General features: G+C 51.2%; 1 protein-coding gene across 4 annotated transcripts in view; it reads right to left on the bottom strand.

Annotated features, from left to right (window-relative positions):
- Positions 1 to 262: 262 nt before the first annotated feature.
- ADORA1 (adenosine A1 receptor) overlaps positions 263 to 21,284 on the bottom strand; it is a 40,003-nt gene continuing 18,981 nt past the window's right edge. For all 4 annotated transcript variants that reach the window (XM_011931792.1, XM_011931790.1, XM_011931789.1 and 1 more), the window contains one exon: positions 263 to 2,376. In XM_011931792.1, the coding sequence (XP_011787182.1) occupies positions 1,737 to 2,376 (640 nt within the window). In that variant the 3' untranslated portion in view covers positions 263 to 1,736. The remainder of the gene's footprint in view (positions 2,377 to 21,284) is intronic.

The raw sequence follows: 21,284 nt of genomic DNA, 5'->3' as shown, positions 1-21,284 counted from the left end.
TCTCAGGATGTCATGGCTGGGGTGGGGGGTGGGGGTTCCGGACAGGTGAGTTTTCAGGATCTCACTTCCTGATCAGGGTTTGCTACCCCAAGTGTGTAACTATGGAAACAGACACACCCTCTCTGGAACCTTCCTTCCTTGAACGCCTCCACAGGCCCACTCCCGCAGCTCCTCCCGGCCCCCGCCATTGCTTCCTCTCTGCTGAAGCTGTCTTGTTGCCCTCAACAGTGGTGGGGGTGGGCGCCCAGCAATGTGCTCTCCACAGGGTTCACAGTTTTTTATTAGTCACATGGGCCTCCCTTGGGAGCCAGGGCACCCCATTTCCAACAGAGGGAAGGGCCTGGAAGCAAGGCCTGGAGTTGACACTCATGTTCAGAAGGTCAACTCAATGACCACCTCCTCTCCCCCACCTCACCCCCCACCACACGGGGGCTCCAGACTCCCCCGCCTTACGCCCCCTCCACAGGGGCTCCAGGTTCCCCTGCCTCGCCCCCCACCCCCCACAGGGGCTCCAGGCTTGGCAGGGCATGGGTTGGTCCTTCCCCAGATCCCTAAAGTCCTAGACCCCCAGACACCTGCAATAGAGCTTCCAAAGTCCCTGAAAACCCAGCCAAATACTAGGGGTATTGAGGGATTCACATGACAGCAAGGCCTCCCACACACTCCCGGGGGGTGCTCTCCTCTGCCTGCTGCAGCCTGCTAAACCCACCCCAGGGGGGCCCACAGTCAACACTGAGTCCTTACAGACCCTTTCCTTCGTCCACCCCGTCTCCAGGCAGGCAGAATGTCTAGGGTTCTCTTCTCCATTAGGCCCAGAAGCAGCAGAGATGGGGTCACCTAGGACAGTTCAGGCCCAGCATCAGGCGAGCCAGTGGAGCTGGTGGCCCAGATGACAGGTAATTACACTCCAGGCTCCTCCCTGGAAAACTCAGGGCAAGAAGGAGGGCTCAGAGCTGCCACCTCATGGCTGTTTGAAGCCAGCACCTACCGCACCAAGCTCACTCCCCAGGGCATGCAGCCAGCACTCCAGCAAATATCAGAAACGATTTCTGAACCTACCCTTTCTGCCTCTCCCACGTACAACCCTGGGCTGACCCAGGGCAAGGAGAGCAGGCACCCTAGCACCTGGTATGGCCTGGGGCCCAGAGTCCTCAGAGGTGGGAATGGAGGCTCCTTGATTCCTGCCCCTTAGCTGCCTCTGGCCACCCTCTCCTACAGAACAGGAGAGACAGCCAGGCCAGTGCATCCTCGACCTCTCTCCTTCCATCCGTCTCAGAGGGGATGCTCTCCTCTCCTTAAGCTTGGTTGGTGGGGCTGCACCACCAACATCTAAGACAAGCAGACTCCCCTGCCTCACTGCAGAAGCCCAAGCACCTTCTCCCAGCCCAGGTGGCTCCTCTGCAGTCTTGGCCTCCCCAGGACCTGCCCAGCCCTGAAGCGCTGGACTGCTCATGGGATGGTCAGGCAGGTGGAGGCTCAGGACACTCTTGCCTCTGGACACCCGGTCCCTCTGTAGGATCCTTGCCCTCCCAAGCCTCCTGCAGGGCCCAGAAGTATAGGGTAGTTAACTCCTAGTGGAGGGACCACACTCTGTGGGTATCTCTTCAGAGCCTCCCCCATGCCCCTGGCCCACAGCCCAGCTGAGGCAGGCTCAGGGAGACCCCTGGGACAGTGAGCAAGTGAGGACTGGACTGAGACCCCACTGGATGTGGGCTGGTGGGAGCAGAAGGCGGGGTCTAGTCATCAGGCCTCTCTTCTGGGAGATCCTCATCAATGGGGGGTGCGGGCTGGCAGCGGAAATGGTCATTCCAAATCTTAAGGAAGGTGACGCGGAACTTCTGGATGCGGAAGGCGTAGACGATAGGGTTCATGGCCGAGTTGCCGTGCGTAAGGAAGATGGCAATGTAGGTGAGGATGCTGGGCTTGTGGCAGGACGGGCAGAAGAGGGTGATGCAGTTGAGGATGTGCAAAGGCAGCCAGCTGAGAGCAAAGAGGAAGAGGATGAGGGCCAGTGACTTGGCGATCTTCAGCTCCTTCCCATAGTACTTCTGTGGGTCACCAGAGGAGGCCGATACCTTCTTGTTGAGCTGCTTGCGGATTAGGTAGAAGACCTCCAGGTAGATGAGGACCATGAGGAGAAGCGGGGGCAGCACCCACACAAAGAAGTTGAAGTAGACCATGTACTCCATGCTGATGACCTTCTCGAACTCGCACTTGATCACGGGCTCCCCCATGCTGCCGTTGGCTGCCCAGGCCCGCTCCACCGCGCTCAGATTGTTCCAGCCAAACATAGGGGTCAGCCCCACCACCAAGGAGAGGATCCAGCAGCCGGCGATGGCCACCGCCGCCCTCCGGGGGGTCACCACCATCTTGTATCTGGGGGAGAAGAGGGCAGAGTGTTAGGATCTGCCTCCCAGCTGCCTTGAAAGGCCCCTCCGAGGCACACCTGGCCTCCAGGGGCCTCTAAGAGGAGCACCCTCCCCATCCAGGACCCGGTGAGTGGGGAGGTGCATGTCTTTTGCTTGAGGGCCGAGTCTTCAGGATCTAAGATTTAGTGCTTGCCATGCATTGGCTCATTCTCCTGCAGAGAAAGGAAATCCTGATTAATGACAAAAATAATAATAGAAAATCACAGAGGAGCTCCTTTAGGAATTTCAAGGAAAAGTAAAAATTCCTCCCATGCGCTCAGCACGCCCCCACTGGTTAGCTCACCCTTGCTTCATGACAGCCTTCATCGCGTAGGAAGTTACCGGCAGAATGAGGGCTACCCAATCGACAGATGAGGAAACTGAGGTTCAAAGTAGTCACAGGATCTGCCCAAGGCCACATGGAAGGTGGCAGTGCCATCCCGTGCTTCCTAAAACATGTCTACACTGACCGAAACACCCACGTGATTAACAAACCATCCCTTCTCTTAGGCCAGCAGACACAACTGTCATTTCAAAAAATCTTTCACACAACCCCCCTTCTCCTGGCCTTGTCCCATACTCCCCTGCCATACCGCGTCTCCCACCTCTACATTAACCTCCTGTTTCCCCTTCTAGTCACTGTGCAGCACTTAACTCCTAACGGCTTGATCTCAAGAACCAGCCCTGCACTCCCAAGCTAACTGGAAATGATGCTCAGGAAAGAAAACTGATATTCACTGAGCATCTACTATATGCTGGATACTTTCACTCATTCATTCAAGCATTTATGCACGCATACATGGATGCATTCATTCAGCAAGCATTTGTCAAGTGCTTTCTGTGCTAGGCATTGCTCTCTGTGCTGAGAATAAGATAAAAGATCCCTGCTTCTACAAATCTCACATTTTGGGTGAAGAGACAGGTAACACCAAAGCAAGAAAATAAACAAGACAACTACAGATCACGATATGTTCTTTAAAGGAAATAAGTTGAGTCAAGGGCCAGAACTTTCTAACTTTTTTCATGTCATGACCCACAAAGAAGATGGAAACATCTGGATGACGAGGCTGCTCATGAGCCACAAGGGTTGGGCGTTTTCACACCTCAGGGGTTCCTGCTTCCCTTTAAACCAATCTAGCCAACAGCCATCATGGCTTCTGCCTACACACTGGCCTTGGAGACAGTGCCAAGGGCTGGGTCTCGCCCAGCTCTGTGCTGAGGAGCTGGCTGAGCAGCAGCAGCTTGCCCAGTTGTTATTTTCCAATGCAGCTTCTGAAATGGATGGAGTGCCCTCCTGAGCATGTAAACAGCTTCTGAGACCCAGGAGTGTGAAGGGAGAGGCTGCCGACTGTTTCCTTCTGCCCCAGGGATGGAGAATCTGCGGCTTTCTCCTGCATGGTGATGATGCTTAAAGTCTGTCTCACCCCAGACAATGCTTCTCCTAGATCCTTTACCATCCATCAAAGCCCACCTGCTCTGTGAAGGCTATAGAGGTAGGAAGGGAGACAATTTGCAGAGTGGGAGGAACCAGATGACCCCTCTCCACCCCATCTAGAAGATAAGGACTAGAAGAGACCTTTGGAATCTCCTTTTCTATCCCTTCATTGTCCCAGTGAAGAAATTGAGGACTAGATGACTCCAACACCTTCGGAGCAGTTCCCCTCTCCTACTCTGTGATCATAGGATTCTTGTACCCCAAACCACCACCAAGGGGCCTGGAGAGGTGACTGGTTCACTTGTGACTCTGAAGTTTCCTTAGATCCAATCCTCACTCTCTTGCTGTAATTGAAGCCCATTCTCTCCTCTGTATCCTCAGCAGAATGACCAGGCCTGGTGCAGACACTGTGAGTCAGAAGACCCAAACTTGGGCCGCCAGTCTGCAACTTGCTAGATCAATGTCTCCTCTGTAAAACAGACCTACTTCAGAGGGGGAGGATCAAATGAGATACTATGTGTGCAAGTACTCTGTAAACACCCCACCAGTATTCATTTGCCTGAGCTCTTCTTACCCCTCCAAGCTCCTAGACAAATGGCCACCTGGAAAACTCCAATATCTCTGGATGCTCAGCAAACACAGCCTAAGGGCTATTTAAACATCTTCCTCACATCTTGTTCCTGACCATCTCAAAGTGTTCCCCACGTGTCCTCTTAGACATGGTGGGAAAAGTTCTGGGAATGAGTCTACAGGAAAAGACCAAAGGAACGTTGGTCATTCTGAAGGCTGAGAGATGCTATCTCAGCAGCTACACAGCGGAGAGTAGGGCCAGATCCCCAGGTGAACCTCAGCAGGGAAAGAGGGCTGCTGCTTCAGAGAGGACGGGGCCAGGTGTCCTGCCTACCCCTACCACCCATCACATCTGCTATTTATACCACATTTATCATGTACAAATCCCTTTCTCAGTCCTATCTCGGGTAATCCCCATAACCGCTTCTGTGGTAAGCACAGCAGATAAGGGAATGCCCATTTCACAGATTAGAAGCTCCACTGGCCTGGGTCTCCTGACTCCAAGCCCAGCTCACCTTCAGGGTGCCAGGCTGACTGTGGGTTGCTGAGATGCAGATGATCGGCAGGTTGAAAATATCCCTTGCCTATTAGATTTAAAAGGGGAACTTCTAGACCTCGCCCAAGGAAGGCACCACCCAGAGTCAGTGGGGTGGGCCAGGTGACCTCTGGTGCTGCCGTCCAGCCTATGGATTGAGGGATCTAGCCTGGGACTGACATCAGGGCAGTGATGACCTATGGAGAGAGGAGAGGTAGACAGTGACAGTCTAGACACTGACAGGAGAGAGGGAAGAGACAACTTCTAGCTACAGAGGTGGCTCCCTCCCCTCTTCTCTCCTCACCCCTCACCCTTCTGACCGCTTGGAGCCCCCGGGGTTAAAGCTTTCCTGGGGCTCCTCCAGTACCCAGTCCCAGCAGACCCTGCAGCTTAGGGTATCAGCTCTCATCTGTTTTTCTTGCTATTTTCTCCCTGGTGGGAAAGGGCTGGACCCAAGACCTTGGCTGAGGTGGGGCAGGCTCTCACAGGAAGGGCTGCCTCCCAGGACGAGGGGAGAAGCTCACCTCTCCTTACGCGTGGGAAAGGAAGCAGAGGCTGCAAGTCCTGGGGCATGCGTGGGGTGGGGGTGTATGGAAGGTGCCTCTGACTTGGGAATACCCCTCCCAAGTCCACAGCATCCCCGAGGGCTGTGCTGGGAGCTAAGCAGGGAGATGCTGCTCTCAGGAGTGTGCAGCTTAGGCGTGCACAAACGGGAGAGCAACGGAACAGAGACAGGAAAACACCAAGTGGGGTCCCGTCCACAGGCCAGCAGGGAAGACAGCTCCTTAACGATAGCCCTGAGGGGACCGGGCGCAGTGGCTCATGCCTGTAATCCCAGCACTTTGGGAGGCTGAGGCAGGATCACGTGAGGTCAGGAGTTCAAGACCAGCCTGGGCAACATGGTGAAACCCTGTCTCTACTAAAAAAAAAAAAAAAAAAAAAAAAAAAATTAGCCAGGCATGGTGGCGTATGCTTGTAATCCCAGCTACTCGGGAGGCCGAGGTAGGAGAATTGCTTGAACCCAGGAGGCAGAGGTTGCAGTGAGCCGAGATCGCGAGATTGCGCCCTTGCACTCCAGCCTGGGCAACAAGAGCGAAACTCTGTCTCAAAAAAAAAAAAAAAATAGCCCTGAGGCAACCAGGGAGAGCCCCACCTCCAGAATCTCCTTCAAAGTGCATAAAATCCCACAAGGAATGAGACATTCCTTTGGGTTAAGTAAGAGTTGCCTTCTCTGTGTGCTATTTATTTATTTAGTTTATTGAGACGGGGTCTCCCTGTGTTGCCCAGGTTGGTCTCGAGCACCTGTGCTCAAGCAATTCTGCCCCCTCGAACTCCTGAAGTTCTAGAATTACAGGTATGAGCCACCACGCCCACTTGTGTGTTTTTTAAAAAGCTGAAATGACATGAACTCCATAGTATGAATTAGTTTATTAGTCGGAACTTCTCATTGATGATGATAACATGAAAAGAGTGAGTCCCCAGAGCAATGGGCTAGAGACCCTGAGAGGCAAAGGGATCGCTTGAGGAAAGAAATGGAAGGCGATTCCTGTTGAGCCTCTCAGTGATGGCAAGAGCTGGTGGCTGAATAGAAAAGGATTTCGTATCATAGCTGCTGCAAGAGTGTCAATATGGTTTAGAGGTGGAAATGAGGGAACGAAGTCTACAAATCCTGTGTCCAAATAGGGCAGGGCAGAGAGAGCCATTGGTTCTTCCTAGGACACCCTGGCAGGGCTGCCATAGGAGGGGTGGGAGATTCTGGAGGCTAAGTGAGGAAGGAGTTCGAAAATAATAGTTATCTGATCAATAATAACAACAATAAAAATGCTGGTAAGCATTAACATTAATTTCTAGGCGCTGGGCACTATTTATGTATTTCTTTATGGATTTATGGATTTATGGATTTATTTATTTAAGAGATAGGCTCTCACTCTGTCTCCTAAGCTGGATTGCAGTGGTGCAATCACAGTTAACTGTAACCTCAAACTCCTGGGCTCAAGAGATCCTTCCACCTCAGTCTCCTCAGTAGTGGGGACAAGTGTGGGCCACCATGCCCAGTTATTTTTAAGTGTTTTTGTAGAGATGGGGGTTTCACTATGTTGACCAGGCTGATCTTAACCTCCAGGGCTCAAGTGATCCTCCTGCTGTGGCCTCCCAAAGTGCTGGGATTCCAGGCGTGCGCCACTGCGCCCGGCCCTGGGCGCTGGTTTTATAGACATGGTTTTATTGATGCTTCAGCACAAGCCTATCACTTAGATACTACAGGTTGAGCATCCCTCATGTGAAAATCCAAAAGCCCAAACGCTCCAAAATTCAACACTACTTGAATGCCAACAAGACACTCAAAGAAAATGTTCATTTGAGCATTTCAGATTTCCAGATTAGGGATGCTCAACCAGCGAGTATAATGCAAATATTCCAAAATCTGAAAAAGTCCAAAATTGGAAACACTTCTGGTCCCACACATTTTGGATAAGGGATACTCAACCTGTGTCATTATTCTTATTTCTTAATTGCAGTAACTGAGACTTGGAGAGATTAGAAAACATGTCCAAGGCCACTCTGCCAGGAAAAAGCAGGAAAAGAATTTCTAAGATTCCAGTATGTCCAAGTGCAAAGCCCATATTGGACCCGGCTCTGCCACTCTGGGAGACAGAGGACACGTGAGGATTGGAGGGCAGAAGCTTGGAGCAGAAGAAGGGAGCCATGGCTAGGGCCCGCATGGCAAGCCTCTCCTGCCCCAGGCAAATCTCCCTGGACTAAGCAGTTGTGAGGATGCCATTGTGCCTTGCCTGGGAGCCTCGCTCCTCCCGCAAAGTCTGACCTCTTTCTGAGCCATCAGAATGACCTGTTCACATGCATGTGCTACCCAGCTATTTAGATGGTGTCTTGTTCCTTCTGGGGGCAATCAGGTGGTTGAGACTCACCCTTTCATTTATTGAAGGGGTATTCATTGAGCACCTATCAGGTGCCAGGTTCTAGGTGTTAGGGTTCAGGAATATAGAAGAGAACAGACTCATGAAAGCATCATTCTGCAGACAGAGAAATAGGCAATAGATATGCAAACAAATAAACCAGATCATTTTAGAGAGTGAAAAGACCTACCAAGCAAAATAAGCAGGGTAACCCAGGAGTGAGTGAGTGGGCAGGGCACGCTGCTGATATGCAGGGCAGCCTCTCTGAGGATGAGACAATGAGCCGAGAGCCAAAGGACCACCAACGAGTCAGCCAGGGAAAGATCTGGGACAGAGCCTTCTAGGCAGAAGGCACCATCGGGGAGAGGTGCTGAGGCCAGAGTGGCAAGAGAGGGCTAGTGTGAAGGAGCCTCAGGGGTGAAGGCCCGAGAGAGGCCGGCTCAGTCAGAGAAGAGGCCTAGGGCTGAGAGGGCTGCAGTAAGTGTTCTGGGGTTTATTCTAAGTACAAGGAAAAGTCATTTTAAGCAAAGGAATAATATAATCGAATTTCTGTTTTTAAAAAACAACTCAGGCTGCTGTGTGGAGAATGTGTTGCAGCAGGGAATGAGGGAAGGCAAGAAAACCAGCAGGAGGCTATTTTAGCCATCCAGGCAGATGAGGGTGGGATGCTGTAGCAGGCGGCATGGGGATTGAGAAGAAGCATATGGCTTTGAGATGTATTTAGGAACAGGGCCAACAGGACCTGCTGCTGAGTTTGGATGTTGCTATGGTTTGAATGTGTCCCCCAAAGCTCATGTGTTGGAAACTTAATCCCCAATGCAACAGTGATGAAAGGTGGGACCTTTGAGAGGTCATTAGATCCTGGGAGCTCCGCCCTCTTGAATGGATTAATGCCATTGTTGCAGAAGTGGGTTCATTATCACAGGAGTGGAGTCTTTATAAAAGATGAGTTTGGCCACCTTCTTTTCTTTCTTGAGAGTGTGCTCTTTTGTCCTTCCACCCTTGAGCCATAGGATGAGCCAGAAAAAAAGGCCCTTGACAGATGCAGACCCTCGATCTTGGACTTCTCAGCTTCCAGAAATGTGAGCTGAGTAAACTTCTTTTCTTTATAAATTACCCAGTTTCAGGTATTCTGTTATAGCAGCACAAAATGGACTAAGACAGAAAATTGGTACCAGAAGTGGGGTTGTTGCTATAACAAATACCTGAAAATGTGGAAGCAGCTTTAGAACTGGGTAACAGGTATAGGCTGGAAGAGTTTGGAGGAGTAGACAAAAAAAAAATGCCTAGACTGCCATAAATGGAGCAGTAATTCTGGTGAAAGCTCAGAAGACAAGAGCTGTAGGGAGCAACTGAATCTTTTAAGGGATGATTTGAATGGTCGTGATTAGAATGTTAGCAGAAAATCTGGACACTAAATAAATTTGGATGAGGTCTCAGAGGGAAACAAGAAACAAGATACTGAAAACTGGAGTAAAGGTTGTCTTTGTTACGTAGTTGTAAAGAACTTGGTGAAATTGTGTCTTGTGGAAGGCAGAACTTTAGAGCAACTAACTGGGATATCTAGTAGAAGGAATATCCAAGCAACAAAACATTCAAGGTGCTACATGGTTTCTTTTTGCCATTTATAGCAAAATGAAGGAAGATAGAGATGATTTAAAGATGAAAGTTATCATTAAAAGGGAAGCAGAATGGAAAGATTTGGAAAACTCTCAGCCTGGCCATGTAAAGAATTAAAAAGTGTGTCCAGGAGAGAATACTAAGGATGTGGCCAAAACACCATTTGCTAAAGAGAATAACATGGATAGAAAGAAGCCAGGTTCTATTCATGAAGATGATGGGAGAGTGACCACACAGGCATTTCAGAGATTTTCAAGGCAGGTGAGGACCTTTAGAGCAAGGTTTCCAGAGACACCAGGTGGGACCTCGGCGTTTGCTGCCCAGGGCCACCTCAGGACTCTGCTTCACCACAGTGCTCCTTGGCAGCTCCAGTCATGGCTCAAGCAGGCCCAGATGTAGCTTGTGCTGCTGCTCCAGAGAGCACAAGTGGTAGGTAGGTCTTGGCAGTGTCCACATGGTGTGGATTCTGCAAGTGCACAGAGTGTGGGAGCTGTGGGGTCACGCCAGCCTCCAGTTATATTTCAAAGGATATCATGGACAGCCTGGAGGCCCAGGCAGAAACTTGTCACAGGGACAGAGCCACCACAGAGATCCCTCACCAGGGCAATGCCTCCTGGAGTCATGGGAGTGAGGCCACTGCACAGACCCCAGCACTGTAGGACCACCAGCATGCAACTCCAGCATGGGAGAGCTGCAGGCATGAGACTCCAGTCCATGAGCGTTGCTTCATGGGCTGAGCCCAGTAGAGCCAGTATGTCCAGAAGGTGGTACATGGAGCAAAAGGCTATTCTAGACTCTTAAGATTTAATGTTGTCTGGTTTGTTGGGGTTTGGACTTACTTGGGTCCTGTTACTGCTTTCTTCTTGCCTATTTCTCCCCTTTGGAATGGGGATACCTATCCTATTCCTGTCCCACTATTGTATTTTGGAAGCATGTAACTTGTTTTGATTTCATAGGCTCACAACTAGAAGGAAATTTGCCTTAGGATGAATCCTGTCTTGAGCCTCACCCATATCTGATTTAGATGAGACTCCAGACTTTGGACTTTTGAGTAGATGCTGGATCTAGTCAAGACTTTGAGGGCTACTGGGATGGAATAAATGTATTTTGCATGCAAGAAGGACATGAAGTTTGAAGGCCAGGGCAGAATGCCGTGGTTTGAATGTGTCCCTCAAAGCTCATATATTGGAAACCATCCCCATTGCAACAGTGCAGAGAGGTAGGACCTTTAAGAGGTAATTAGGTCATGAGGCTCCACCCATATGAATGGATTAATGCCAATACTGCAGGAACAGGTTCGTTATCACGGAAGTGGGGTCCTTCTGAAGGATGAGTTCAGCTCCTGCCTGTGTGATGCCTTCAGCATGTTATGAGGCAGCAAGAAGGTCCTTATCAGACATGGTCCCCTAATCTTGGACTTCCTAGCCTCTAGAACTGTGAGTCAAATAAATTTCTGTTCATTATGAATTACCTAGACTGTGCTACTCCATTATAGCAGCAGAAAATGAAATAAGACAGATGTCCAGGTGAGAGAAAGAATCAACAAGATGACTCTGGTTTTGATCCTGACCACTGAGCAGAGGGTGCCCTATCCTTCCCCGAGTCTCCCTGACCCTTCTCTCCCCGAAGGGCCCATCCCCTTACCTTGAACTCCACTTCACTCTCCCTGAACTCCACTCTATTCTCACCATGCTAGTAGACACTCTTTTGTTTACATACCTGGGGCACTCTCCCACCTCAGGGCCTTTGCACTTCCTGTTCATCTCCTGAAATGTCTGGGAAGGCGCATTCTCCATTCACTCAGGTCTCCACTCAGATGGCAGGTCCTAAGGGAAGATCCCTGACTCTCCTGAAAAATAGTCTCTATCACTGTATCCTCTTGCCAGATTTAATTTTCCTGATAGAGCTTATCACTTCCTGACCCTCTCCCTCCTCTGTCTCTCTCACACCCTCTCTTCCCCCACTATCTGTCTATCTATCTATGCATTTATTATCAGTTTCTCTCCAGTACTCCAGTAGAATGTAAGCCCCATTAGGACAGAACCTTTATTTGGCATGTTTACCACTGCATCCCCAGTACCTATATCAGTGCTCAATAACGATTTGTTGAATGAATGAATAAATACATGTAAAAATGCATTAATGAAACCATACATCCACTTATTCAGAAATGATTGCTTGAGGACCTGCCATGTGAGTACATCTCAGGAAACAAGAGATAAGGATTAAATGATAGGTGCTCAATTAGAGACAGTCAGATTAGAAAGGCATGATGCTAGCCCTGAAGGCAATTATGATGCCCTGGATGAGGAAAATCATTCCCTGGTTCATTCCCTGCTGTGCTGGGAGCTGTAGGGGATCCACTGCTGAAACAGACAACTCCTGGTCCCCTGCCTAGGTCCTGCAATGTAAGGCTGCTATGACAAGGGCCTCTTATGAAATGTACGAGAAACTGCCACCAGGCCACCAGCCAGCCACCAACACGTCCACAGTGGCTTGGAGTCCCAGCATTGCCCTGCACACTGTGAGACCAGCAGAGGCTTCCCTGGCCAGAACTTGCCTCCCCAGAGTCTCTTAGCCTGCACCCCAGAAAAGCAAGTCTTCATCTCATGCTAACTCCCAGCAGACATCATGAGAATGCCCAAGCTCCTCATTGGTCCTTTACCTCATGCATCGTCCTTTTCAGGGATGAGATCACTTCTAGTTGGAGGCCCAGCGGTGCACAGAGGGGTGGCCTCTCCTTGTCTACACCCTCAGAGGGCACTCCTGGATGCCATTGAGGACTGATTGTTAGGCTGACTCAGAGAACATAAACGATAAGCCACTTTAGAATAGGAAGAGCTCAGTCCGGGTGCAGTGGCTCATGCCTGTAATCCCAGCACTTTAGGAGGCCAAGGCAGGTGGTCACTTGAGGTCAGAAGTTCAAGACCACCCTGGCCAACATGGTGAAACCCCATTTCTACTAAAAATACAAAAACTGGCTGGGCATGGTGGCAGGTACCTATAGTCCCAGCCACTTAGGAGGCTGAGGCAGGAGAATCGCTTGAACCTGGAAGGCAGAGGTTGCAGTGAGCCATGCCACTGCACTCCAGGCTGGGTGGCAGAGCGAGACTCCATCTCAAAAAAAAATGAAAAAAAAAAAAATAGGAAGATGCCATCAGATGGTGAACACACCATGGGACCAATCAGCGAAGATACATCTGACAGAGAAAAAAGAAGGAAGAGGGAGTGGGCACAGAGGCCCTACAGAATTCTCTTTGGTGAAGGCAGAACAGCCAAAGCGAGAACGTTGTGAAGAAGCCAGCCACCACTGCAGGGATGAGACTGGAGCGCGCTGCTGCTGAAGCTGTCTGTCCTTGGCTTTCTCTCCTGGCCCTGCCCTGCTTTGTATCACCACGGTGCTGACCCCGGCAGGCTGCATTTCCCAAGCCCTGGGGCTATCCAGGTCCACAGGAAATACTGCAGTGCTGGAGCAATGGGGACGGGTGGTGGGGGGAGTTGTCCACCTCCCTGTCCCAGCCGTGCACTAGGCAGTGGTTATGACTCCTCCATGGCTCCACCACACATCAGACAAACCCACCACGCGTGCAGCTTCTACCAGCCAACTACAGCCCCTGGGCTCTGGGATCACCACCTCCTCACTTTGTCCTTCTGCCTCGGGGTAGCTTCCTGTTGTTACTCATCTCTGGGTTACTTCACTCTCCCTGTTTGTGTCTCGGCTGCTTCATCACCAATTCCTGGTATAAGGCCTTCAGCTGTAAACACCTAAAATGATTTCTGTGATCCTGGTTAGACTCAGATGGTTCAAGAGTAAAGCTGCATCAGGAAGAACTGAGCACAGTCATCTCTAAGAACCCCCTGCCAGAGGTACAGGTATGAGTGAGCCACCCAACTCTTACAAACGCCTTCACTCAGAGGCGAGAGAACCCACACGTGGGTTTGGAAAATGCTAACAAGATGACACAGTGTCCTGTCAACTGCTGAGACCGGAGCAGGGTCCTCAGGCCTGGCCATCCCTGTTTCTCATCACCTGTTCCTCATGGAAGGACATGGGTGCAGGGAGGTGGAGGGCCGGAGGATGCCAGAGGTCCACGTCTTTCTGCGGTCCTGCGGTTTGGATACTTAGGGACTGAATCCTCCCTCTTTCTTTCCCTCGCCCTTGGCTGGGAGGGAGTGACAGTTCATAGCTCTGGTCCCCTCCTTCCCACCTCCTCTCTTATCAAGGATCTCAGCCACTTGTAACTGGAAACTTGGATCTCAAGAGCAAGAAAATAAGGCTTTCAGACTATTAAACCACTTCCTGCAGAGAAATTCTTCCTCCCCAAGGAGAACAGGAAACCAGATATAATCAAAAGTGCTGGGCACACTCCAGGGGCCAAATATTTAACAGTAACATTGCCCAGGGGAGTCTGCTTCAGGGGCCCTGGGGAGGGGGCAGGATACCGGGCCTAAGAATCCTGCCTTGAATCCCACTGTGAGGGGCTCGGTGGCATGAGTCACCATCCAGAACATCAGTGCCCATCAGTCCCCAAAAGGAGACTCGGGCTGACACCGCAGGGCCAGCCTGCAGGGCTACAGGGAGGGGGAAGACACTCTGTGTCTTGAAAGAAAAGAGCAGGATAAATTGATTAGGTCATTAGTGTAATGGGCCTTGGAAATCACTCCTGGTCACTTGCTGAGGACAAATAACTCCTCAGCCTGGTGGGAAAAATAATGAGGTTCCTGTGTGTGACTCAGTAACACCCTCTATTCTGAGCAACCTCCCCCGCCATCTGTCCTTCGGATTCAGGGCCCCTTTCTGAGCACTGGACATGAGCAGAATAAACATAACTCCCACCATGAAGAAACTCTCAGTCCACAGGAGAGGCCCAGCACCTGAGCAAAGGGATCCCCGGTCTGATGAGAGCGGCGTGTGCTGCAACGCACAGGGCAGAGATCCCCACCAGCACCCCCACTCAAAGGTTTCATGGATGACTGACTGCACAAGCTCCCCGGAGACCTGTGTGCCTGCAGAGAGCTCTTCTCTCTCTCTCTCTCTCTCTCTCTCTCTCTCTCTCTCTCTCTCTCGGTGGGCGTTCTTATCCCAACAAACAGAAGTTTGGATTTGCCCTGTGGTTCTGATCCACAGGGGGCTTCAGAGGGTGGGGTGCAAAGTGGGAGGCTTTCAGATTTGGAGGAAGCATGTTTTCAAAGTATATTTGCCTCTGATCTTCATCCCTTTCTCCCAGTCCAGGGCATATCCTATGGAATGTTTATCCACAGCCAGGAGGCCAAGGTATCGCACTTTGAGACAATGCCCTGGGCGATTTCACACTGCAGCCACCTCCTCACCTCCCAAATTCACGTATAGCCCCCACATCCCCGTGAGGGGTTGGTCCTCGAGGAGGAGGGTGTCTCGCCTGGACAGTAAATGCAGGAAAACTGGACCCAGACCTCGGCATTCTCAGCTCTTTCTGCACTGAGATTTGATTCTCTCCACCTCTCCAAGGAAGACCGGGATGGCAAAAGGACCAAGGCCAACTGGCCCCACCTGCTATGGGTGACTGTTTCTGACTCATCCCGTGGGACAGGAAAAAACCATCCCATCTGCATTCAGACTCAATGACCTGTGAGTAGCTGCTGCAGGAAGACCTCACTGGGATGGCCAGGGTGCTAACAGGGGCAAAATTCCTTTTCCAGCGAAGTGGAAAGGCCTGCCGTGGTGGGATGGGAGCTGATGGCTTTATGTGGCTTCCCATAGACCTCTCTGGTCTTTGCAGACTGTGGCCACTTAGGAGAGCAGCAGAGAATCCTCCAGCCCAGCTGGCACATGGGGAGAGCCCAGGCAGGTGGGAGCCAGGAAGCGGCAGAATTCTGCAGGCTCAGGAGAGCAGAGGGGCCCAGGCTGGACCCCCAAAGGAGGGCAGTCCTCCTTGGAATACCTCACTGTGGTGGGAATCGGGAGACCCTCATTCTGGTCCAGGCTGTGCCAGAAGTGAGCTGATCTTGGGGAAGACCCTTTCCCTTTTGGGGCCTCTGTGTCCGTGTCGGGATGATGAGGGATTGAATGAGATCTTTTCTGGGCTCTAGCAGGTCACGGTTCCCTTCTTCTGGAATGCATCAAATCATCTTCTATGGAGAGCTGAGTTCAGCACTAGCAAAGGGAGGGAGGGGCACTGAGCACCGAACTCCTCATGGGGAAGAGACCAGGGGCGGTGGTGAGGGGCACCCACACCTCCCCGGAAGGGAGCCCCTCCTGAAAGGATTGCATGCTCTAGCTCTGTGCCCCGTGGAGAGGAAGATGGGAGGCAAGATGGAATGTAAAGAGAAATAAATATGTATTGAGTGGAATGAATGAATGAATGAAGTGTGCTGTGGGGTAAGATCCGAGTTCAAACTGTGACTCCACCGTTAACAGCTTGTGGCCTTGAGCAAGTAACAATTCTTTGAGCCTTTGTTTTGTCTGGGCACGATGGGAAGAGAAGGCTGGCTTGGCAGTTCCCCTGTGAGCATGAGGCTGGCGCAGTAACTTATCTGGGCACTCAATGAACAGTAGCACCAGGTGACCATTGCTGTCTCCAACAGGAGCACACCCCTGATTCTACTGGAATACACAATCGGCCCCTGAAGAGATACAAAACAGGTTGCAAGGACATAGATAAACAAAAAATTACTTCTGTTTCACTCTGGAAGGCAAGTCACATGGTTTCCATATCTATTTCACAGCCAGCTCTCCTACTTCACTCAACCTCGTACAGAACGGGTCTGTATTCCCTGATCTAACTGACGAAAGTGTCTGAGTCTGGGGTCGGGGTTTGGGAACCTGCTCAGCCCAGCACTAAACCCTACACAGGGTCCTGGAGAAGCCACACTCCCTGGAGAACCCCAGTAAAGCTCCACTGGGGAAGTGGCCAGGGAGGAATACTGGAGATACGGGAGGTGGAATCAGGGGGAACCCATGCCCTTCCTCCTACCTCCCTTCAGAGCATCTCTTGGCCTGCCTAGAACCATGGGGTACAGGGCATCTGCCTGAAGGCCTATTTCCACCAAGGGTCTGTAAATCCGACCCCCGCTGGAGAGATCCCGTGCAGACTCGAGATCAGCCCAAAGGCACCAGCTGGGGTTGGGACCTAGAAAGCAGGTTGGACGCTTGCTGACAGCCTAGAGTGACAAGAGGAGGTGCCTCTTGAGCCGGGGAGATTGGGATGCTGTGCTCTGAGGAGGCGGCTGCTCTCACTGAGCTTGGGTTGTCAGGGCCCCCTAAAGATCACAGCACCTAGCCCCCTGCTCCGGAAAAGATTTGACAGACAGCAGGTAGAGGAGGACAGAGAAGACAAGAAGAGCTCACCACCTTGGAAATCTTTCCAAAGAAAGAGTCTACCCCACACTCAGCTCCGCATTCCATAGCTTGTGCTTCCACATTAGAAAGTCCTTCCCAGCCAGGTGCAGTGGCTCAAGCCTGTAATCCCAGCACTTTGGGAGGCCGAGACGGGCGGATCACGAGGTCAGGAGATCGAGACCATCCTGGCTAACATGGTGAAACCCCGTCTCTACTAAAAAATACAAAAAACTAGCCAGGCGAGGTGGCGGGCGCCTGTAGTCCCAGCTACTCGGGAGGCTGAGGTAGGAGAATGGTGTGAACCCAGGAGGCGGAGCTTGCAGTGAGCTGAGATCCGGCCACTGCACTCCAGCCTGGGTGACAGAGCAAGACTCTATCTCGAAAAAAAAAAAAAGAAAGAAAGTCCTTCCCAGAGTCTAACTTCAGTTCTTCCTGCTGCATCAGAACTCAAGGAGACACCACTCCTGGGACCTGGAGGAAGTACAGTCATATTCTGCCTGGTCCTGGCCTTTCTCCCCACCTTGCAACCAGGCCAAGGAGTGCAGAGCCCAAATAACAGCAGGAAGGACCCCAGGACCCAGCAGTTTTCCATTGTCCCTCCTTGGTATCTCCTGACGCTCTCTTTGCCCTGTGTCCCTCCACATAAGCACTCACCAAGCCCACAGTGTACAGAGTCCCTGCAGAAGCCACAGGCCAGGCCCAATCCAGGAACCAGTCCTCCCCAGCCAGCAGCCACCCAAGCCAGGGCAGAGCCCAAGGAAGAGTTTAGCAGCAGCTACAGCCCTCCCGCCCCAATGCATGTGCTCAGGGGCTTCTGCCCAGCTCCAGCGATAGCTTTGTGGAGGAGGGGCCCAGACACACAGATGCAGTGGGAGGTGGGGGGCACCCAGGCTCACTCAGTGGGTACAGGTGAGCCAGAGACCCCCCTCCCCAGAATAACACGCAGCAGAAAGTGGGAATATGAGGTCTCCTAGATCATCTGGGGGCTGGCTCCCTTCTCTTCCCCATGTGGGACAATCAGAAAAATTCTTTATTTTTCTCTCAGAGCACATAACTGCAAGTACCTGAAGGGCGGAGACCAAGTCTGGTTCAAAATCATCTTCCTAGCACCTACCACAGTATCTGGCACACGGTAAGGACTCAATAATATTTGGGGAAGGAAATGCAATCATATAAAATGCTCAATTAAAACCAGAGAGGCAGAAAAAGAAAAGGAAAAAAAAAAGAAAACAAACATAATGACTAGAAAACAGTTACAAACATGGCAGATCATTAAGCCGAGTATTGCAATCATCACCTTAAACGTGAAGAAATTAGGAGGAATTGGTACGAGGAAGCCATCCTGAGTCTTCTTGCTCATCTCAACAACAACATCCCTACTGGCAGGCAGCAGAGCTCTGCTCCCCATGGTCACAGCTGAGGGGCCTCCTACAGAATGCTCAGGGTCTCCACTTGAAGATCCTGCCTCAACCACCCAGTCCCAATATCTCAACCCAGTTAATTAGATGGTCCTCACAGGAGTCTAGCACACTTCCTCCCGCTGCAAAACCAGCCCTTCTCCTCACTTCCTGGCCTGGGTGGAGGTGGGGAACAGCCTGTCCTCCTCCTCCTCTGGGAGCTGGTCTGTGCCCCCGTCATTTGCACGGGTAAAACGGAACAGCATGTTAGCTGCTGGCAATGTCCCAGGCCAGGAGCCTGCCAGGCAGCTTCTCCGAGGGTTGATCAATAAACTCAGTTTCCGTCATTTCTTCCACTTCTGTGAAGTCCTATAAATCACTCCGATCTGCCACGACCCTGGATGGGGGAAACGCATGGTGTGTGTGGAGGAGGAAGCTTATTAAATCAAATCCTTCTGTTTCCATCCACCATTCATGGAAACTTCAAGGTGCTTGCCCAGAGCTGGAAAAAGAAAATGCAGGCCGGGCGCGGCAGCTCATGCCTGTACTCCCAGCACTTTGGGAGGCCGAGGAAGGTGGATCACCTGAGGTCAAGAGTTCGCGACCAGCCTGGGCAACATGGTAAAACCTGTCTCCACTAAAAATACAAATATTAGCCAGGCTTGGTGGTATGCACCTGTAGTCCCAGCTACTCAGGAGGCTGAGGCAGGAGAATCGCTTGAACCCAAGCGGCGGAGGTTGCAGTGAGCTGAAATCGTGCCATTGCACTCCAGCCAGGGCAACAGAGCAAAAACTCCATCTAAAAAAAAAAAAATGCAGAGAGCCAGTAGTAATGGGCCATGGGGAACTCCACCAGGCAAGAATTGGGCAGGACATGCACTGCGACCAGGGGAGGGGTGGACATGAGCAGTGGCACAGAGGGCACGTGGGGGAACAGTCATAGAGTGGCTTCCCTCACCCAGTTGATAGAAACACTGACGGTCTGGGACATTTGGAAGGTTCAACCCCAGGGCCTCCAACTTCCAATTCCACAAAGGCCTGACCCCTACACTGCTCTCTGCCCTCCCACACTCCTCAGCTGGTGCCCACCGTCTCCCACAGAGCACACTGGCTGGCTAGGGGGGCCAAGGCTCAGGGTGACAGACTCTTGACAGCGTTAGAGGACCTGGATTGGAATCAGACTCAGACCTGCTGTTAGCAAATCACATCACCTCTCAGAACCTTAGGCTCCTCATCCGTAAGATGGAGTTCAATGTCTGCTGCACTGGTGATGTCAGAGCTATCATTTAGCATTGAGCTTTTGCATACAGCCCTCCTCTACTCTTCATCCTAGGAGGAAGGGATCCATTCCACAGGTGGAGACTGGGCGACTTGCCCAAGGTCATACAGCTAGTGGCCAGAATCGTCATTGCAACCTACGCCAGCTGCCTCTAAAGCATGTATTTTTGTTGTTTGTTTTTTGTGACAGGATCTCATTGTCACCCAGGCTTGAGTACAGTGATGCGGGATCTCGGCTCACTGCAACCTCTGCCACTCCATTTCAAGTGATTCTCCTGCCTTAGCCTCCTGAGTAGCTGGGACTAGAGGCGTGCACCACCACGCCTGGCTAATTTTCGTATTTTTAGTAGAGACGGGGTTTCACCATGTTGGCCAGGCTGGTCTCAGACTCCTGACCTCAAATGATCTGCTTCCCTCAGCCTCCCAAAGTGCTGGGATTATAGGCATGAGCTACCAAGTCCTTTGTTTGCTTATTTCATGGAATTTTATTTCTTTTTACTAAAAAATATTAATTGTATATATTTATAGGGTACAACGTAATGCTTCAAAACATACGTTGTGGAGTGAGCAAATCCAGCTTTCAAAATTACTATAAGAGTAGATTTTAAAATCAGTGTTTTGTATTTCATGCACTGCCATTCCCGTGAGGCTGTGAAGAAATTGAGGACAGGGACTGTGGTTTTATATTCCGCAGTATCCTTCATTGTCTGAGCTTCTCAAACTGTAATGTGCATGTGAATCGCCTGGGGGCTTTTAAAAATGCAGATGATGAGTCAGACAATCTGGGCTGGGGACTGAGACTCTGCATTTCTCACAAGCTCCCAGGAGATGCCAAGGCTGCTGGTCCCTGACCATGCTTTGAGTAGCAAAGCCCAGTGGCACTCAGCCCAATATCGGGCACAAAAGGAGCTCTCTCCACCCTTGTTTGGGGAAGAGGGTGACTGAGGAAGCCCAGAAAAAGAAAGGCATTGTTTTGGATCAGGAAGGAAATACGAACACAAATCCCTGCAGGATCCATCACAGATTCACCAGTGAGACCAGTTTCTCTTAATGGATAGCCACCTCCCCCGATACGAGGAAAGGAAAGGCCAGGAACCAGGATGGGAGAAGACAGGGGAAAAAGGCTCCCTGCCTCAGCAAAATGATAGCAGTCCATCACAACACCCCTGGCAAAGCACTTCCAAACCAACGATCCTATCCAATGCACACTCCAGCTTATGAGCTAAGAAGAACAGGTTCTGTGGTTGCCACTTTACAGGTTGGAAATTTGAGGCCCAGGAAGGTTCAGTGCATGCCTACAGCTACAACTTGGATGGTTAGTGTTTAAGCTGAGACTGAACCCAGTCTCCTCTGCCTCTGAGCCCAGTGCTCTTTGCGTGAAGCACTCTACCTGTGGAATGGTGGCAGAGAGGGTCTCCCTGGGCCCTTCATCGTGCCTCACTCCCAGGGCCTACTGGGCTGCTTCTCCAGCCCATCTCCGCCGTTCTCACCTCTGTGGACCACATGGGATTACTTCTGCTGCCATGATGCTAGCAACACCTCCTGAGGTAGCTCCCCTGCACCTGTGATTAAGGCAGCAGACTCAGGCTGAGAGAAAGCCAGCAGGACCAACAGAAACCCAGGCAGCAGGCCAGACAGGGCCTGGCTCTGGCTCGTGCCTATAGCACTTTCCATCTCAGAAATCTCAGCCCTCTTAGCTTGGCAGTGCTGATTTCTCTGTTATCTGCAAGATCTTGTATTCTCTCTCTCTCTCTCTCTCTTTTTTTTTTTTTCAGACAGGATCTCACTCTGTCAACCAGCCTGGAGTGCAG

This window comes from Colobus angolensis, unplaced genomic scaffold (genome assembly GCF_000951035.1).
Source record: "Colobus angolensis palliatus isolate OR3802 unplaced genomic scaffold, Cang.pa_1.0 Scaffold91, whole genome shotgun sequence".
Taxonomy (NCBI): domain Eukaryota; kingdom Metazoa; phylum Chordata; class Mammalia; order Primates; family Cercopithecidae; genus Colobus; species Colobus angolensis.
Note: the sequence above shows the minus strand (reverse complement) of the source record. Positions and strands in the feature narration are given on the sequence as shown.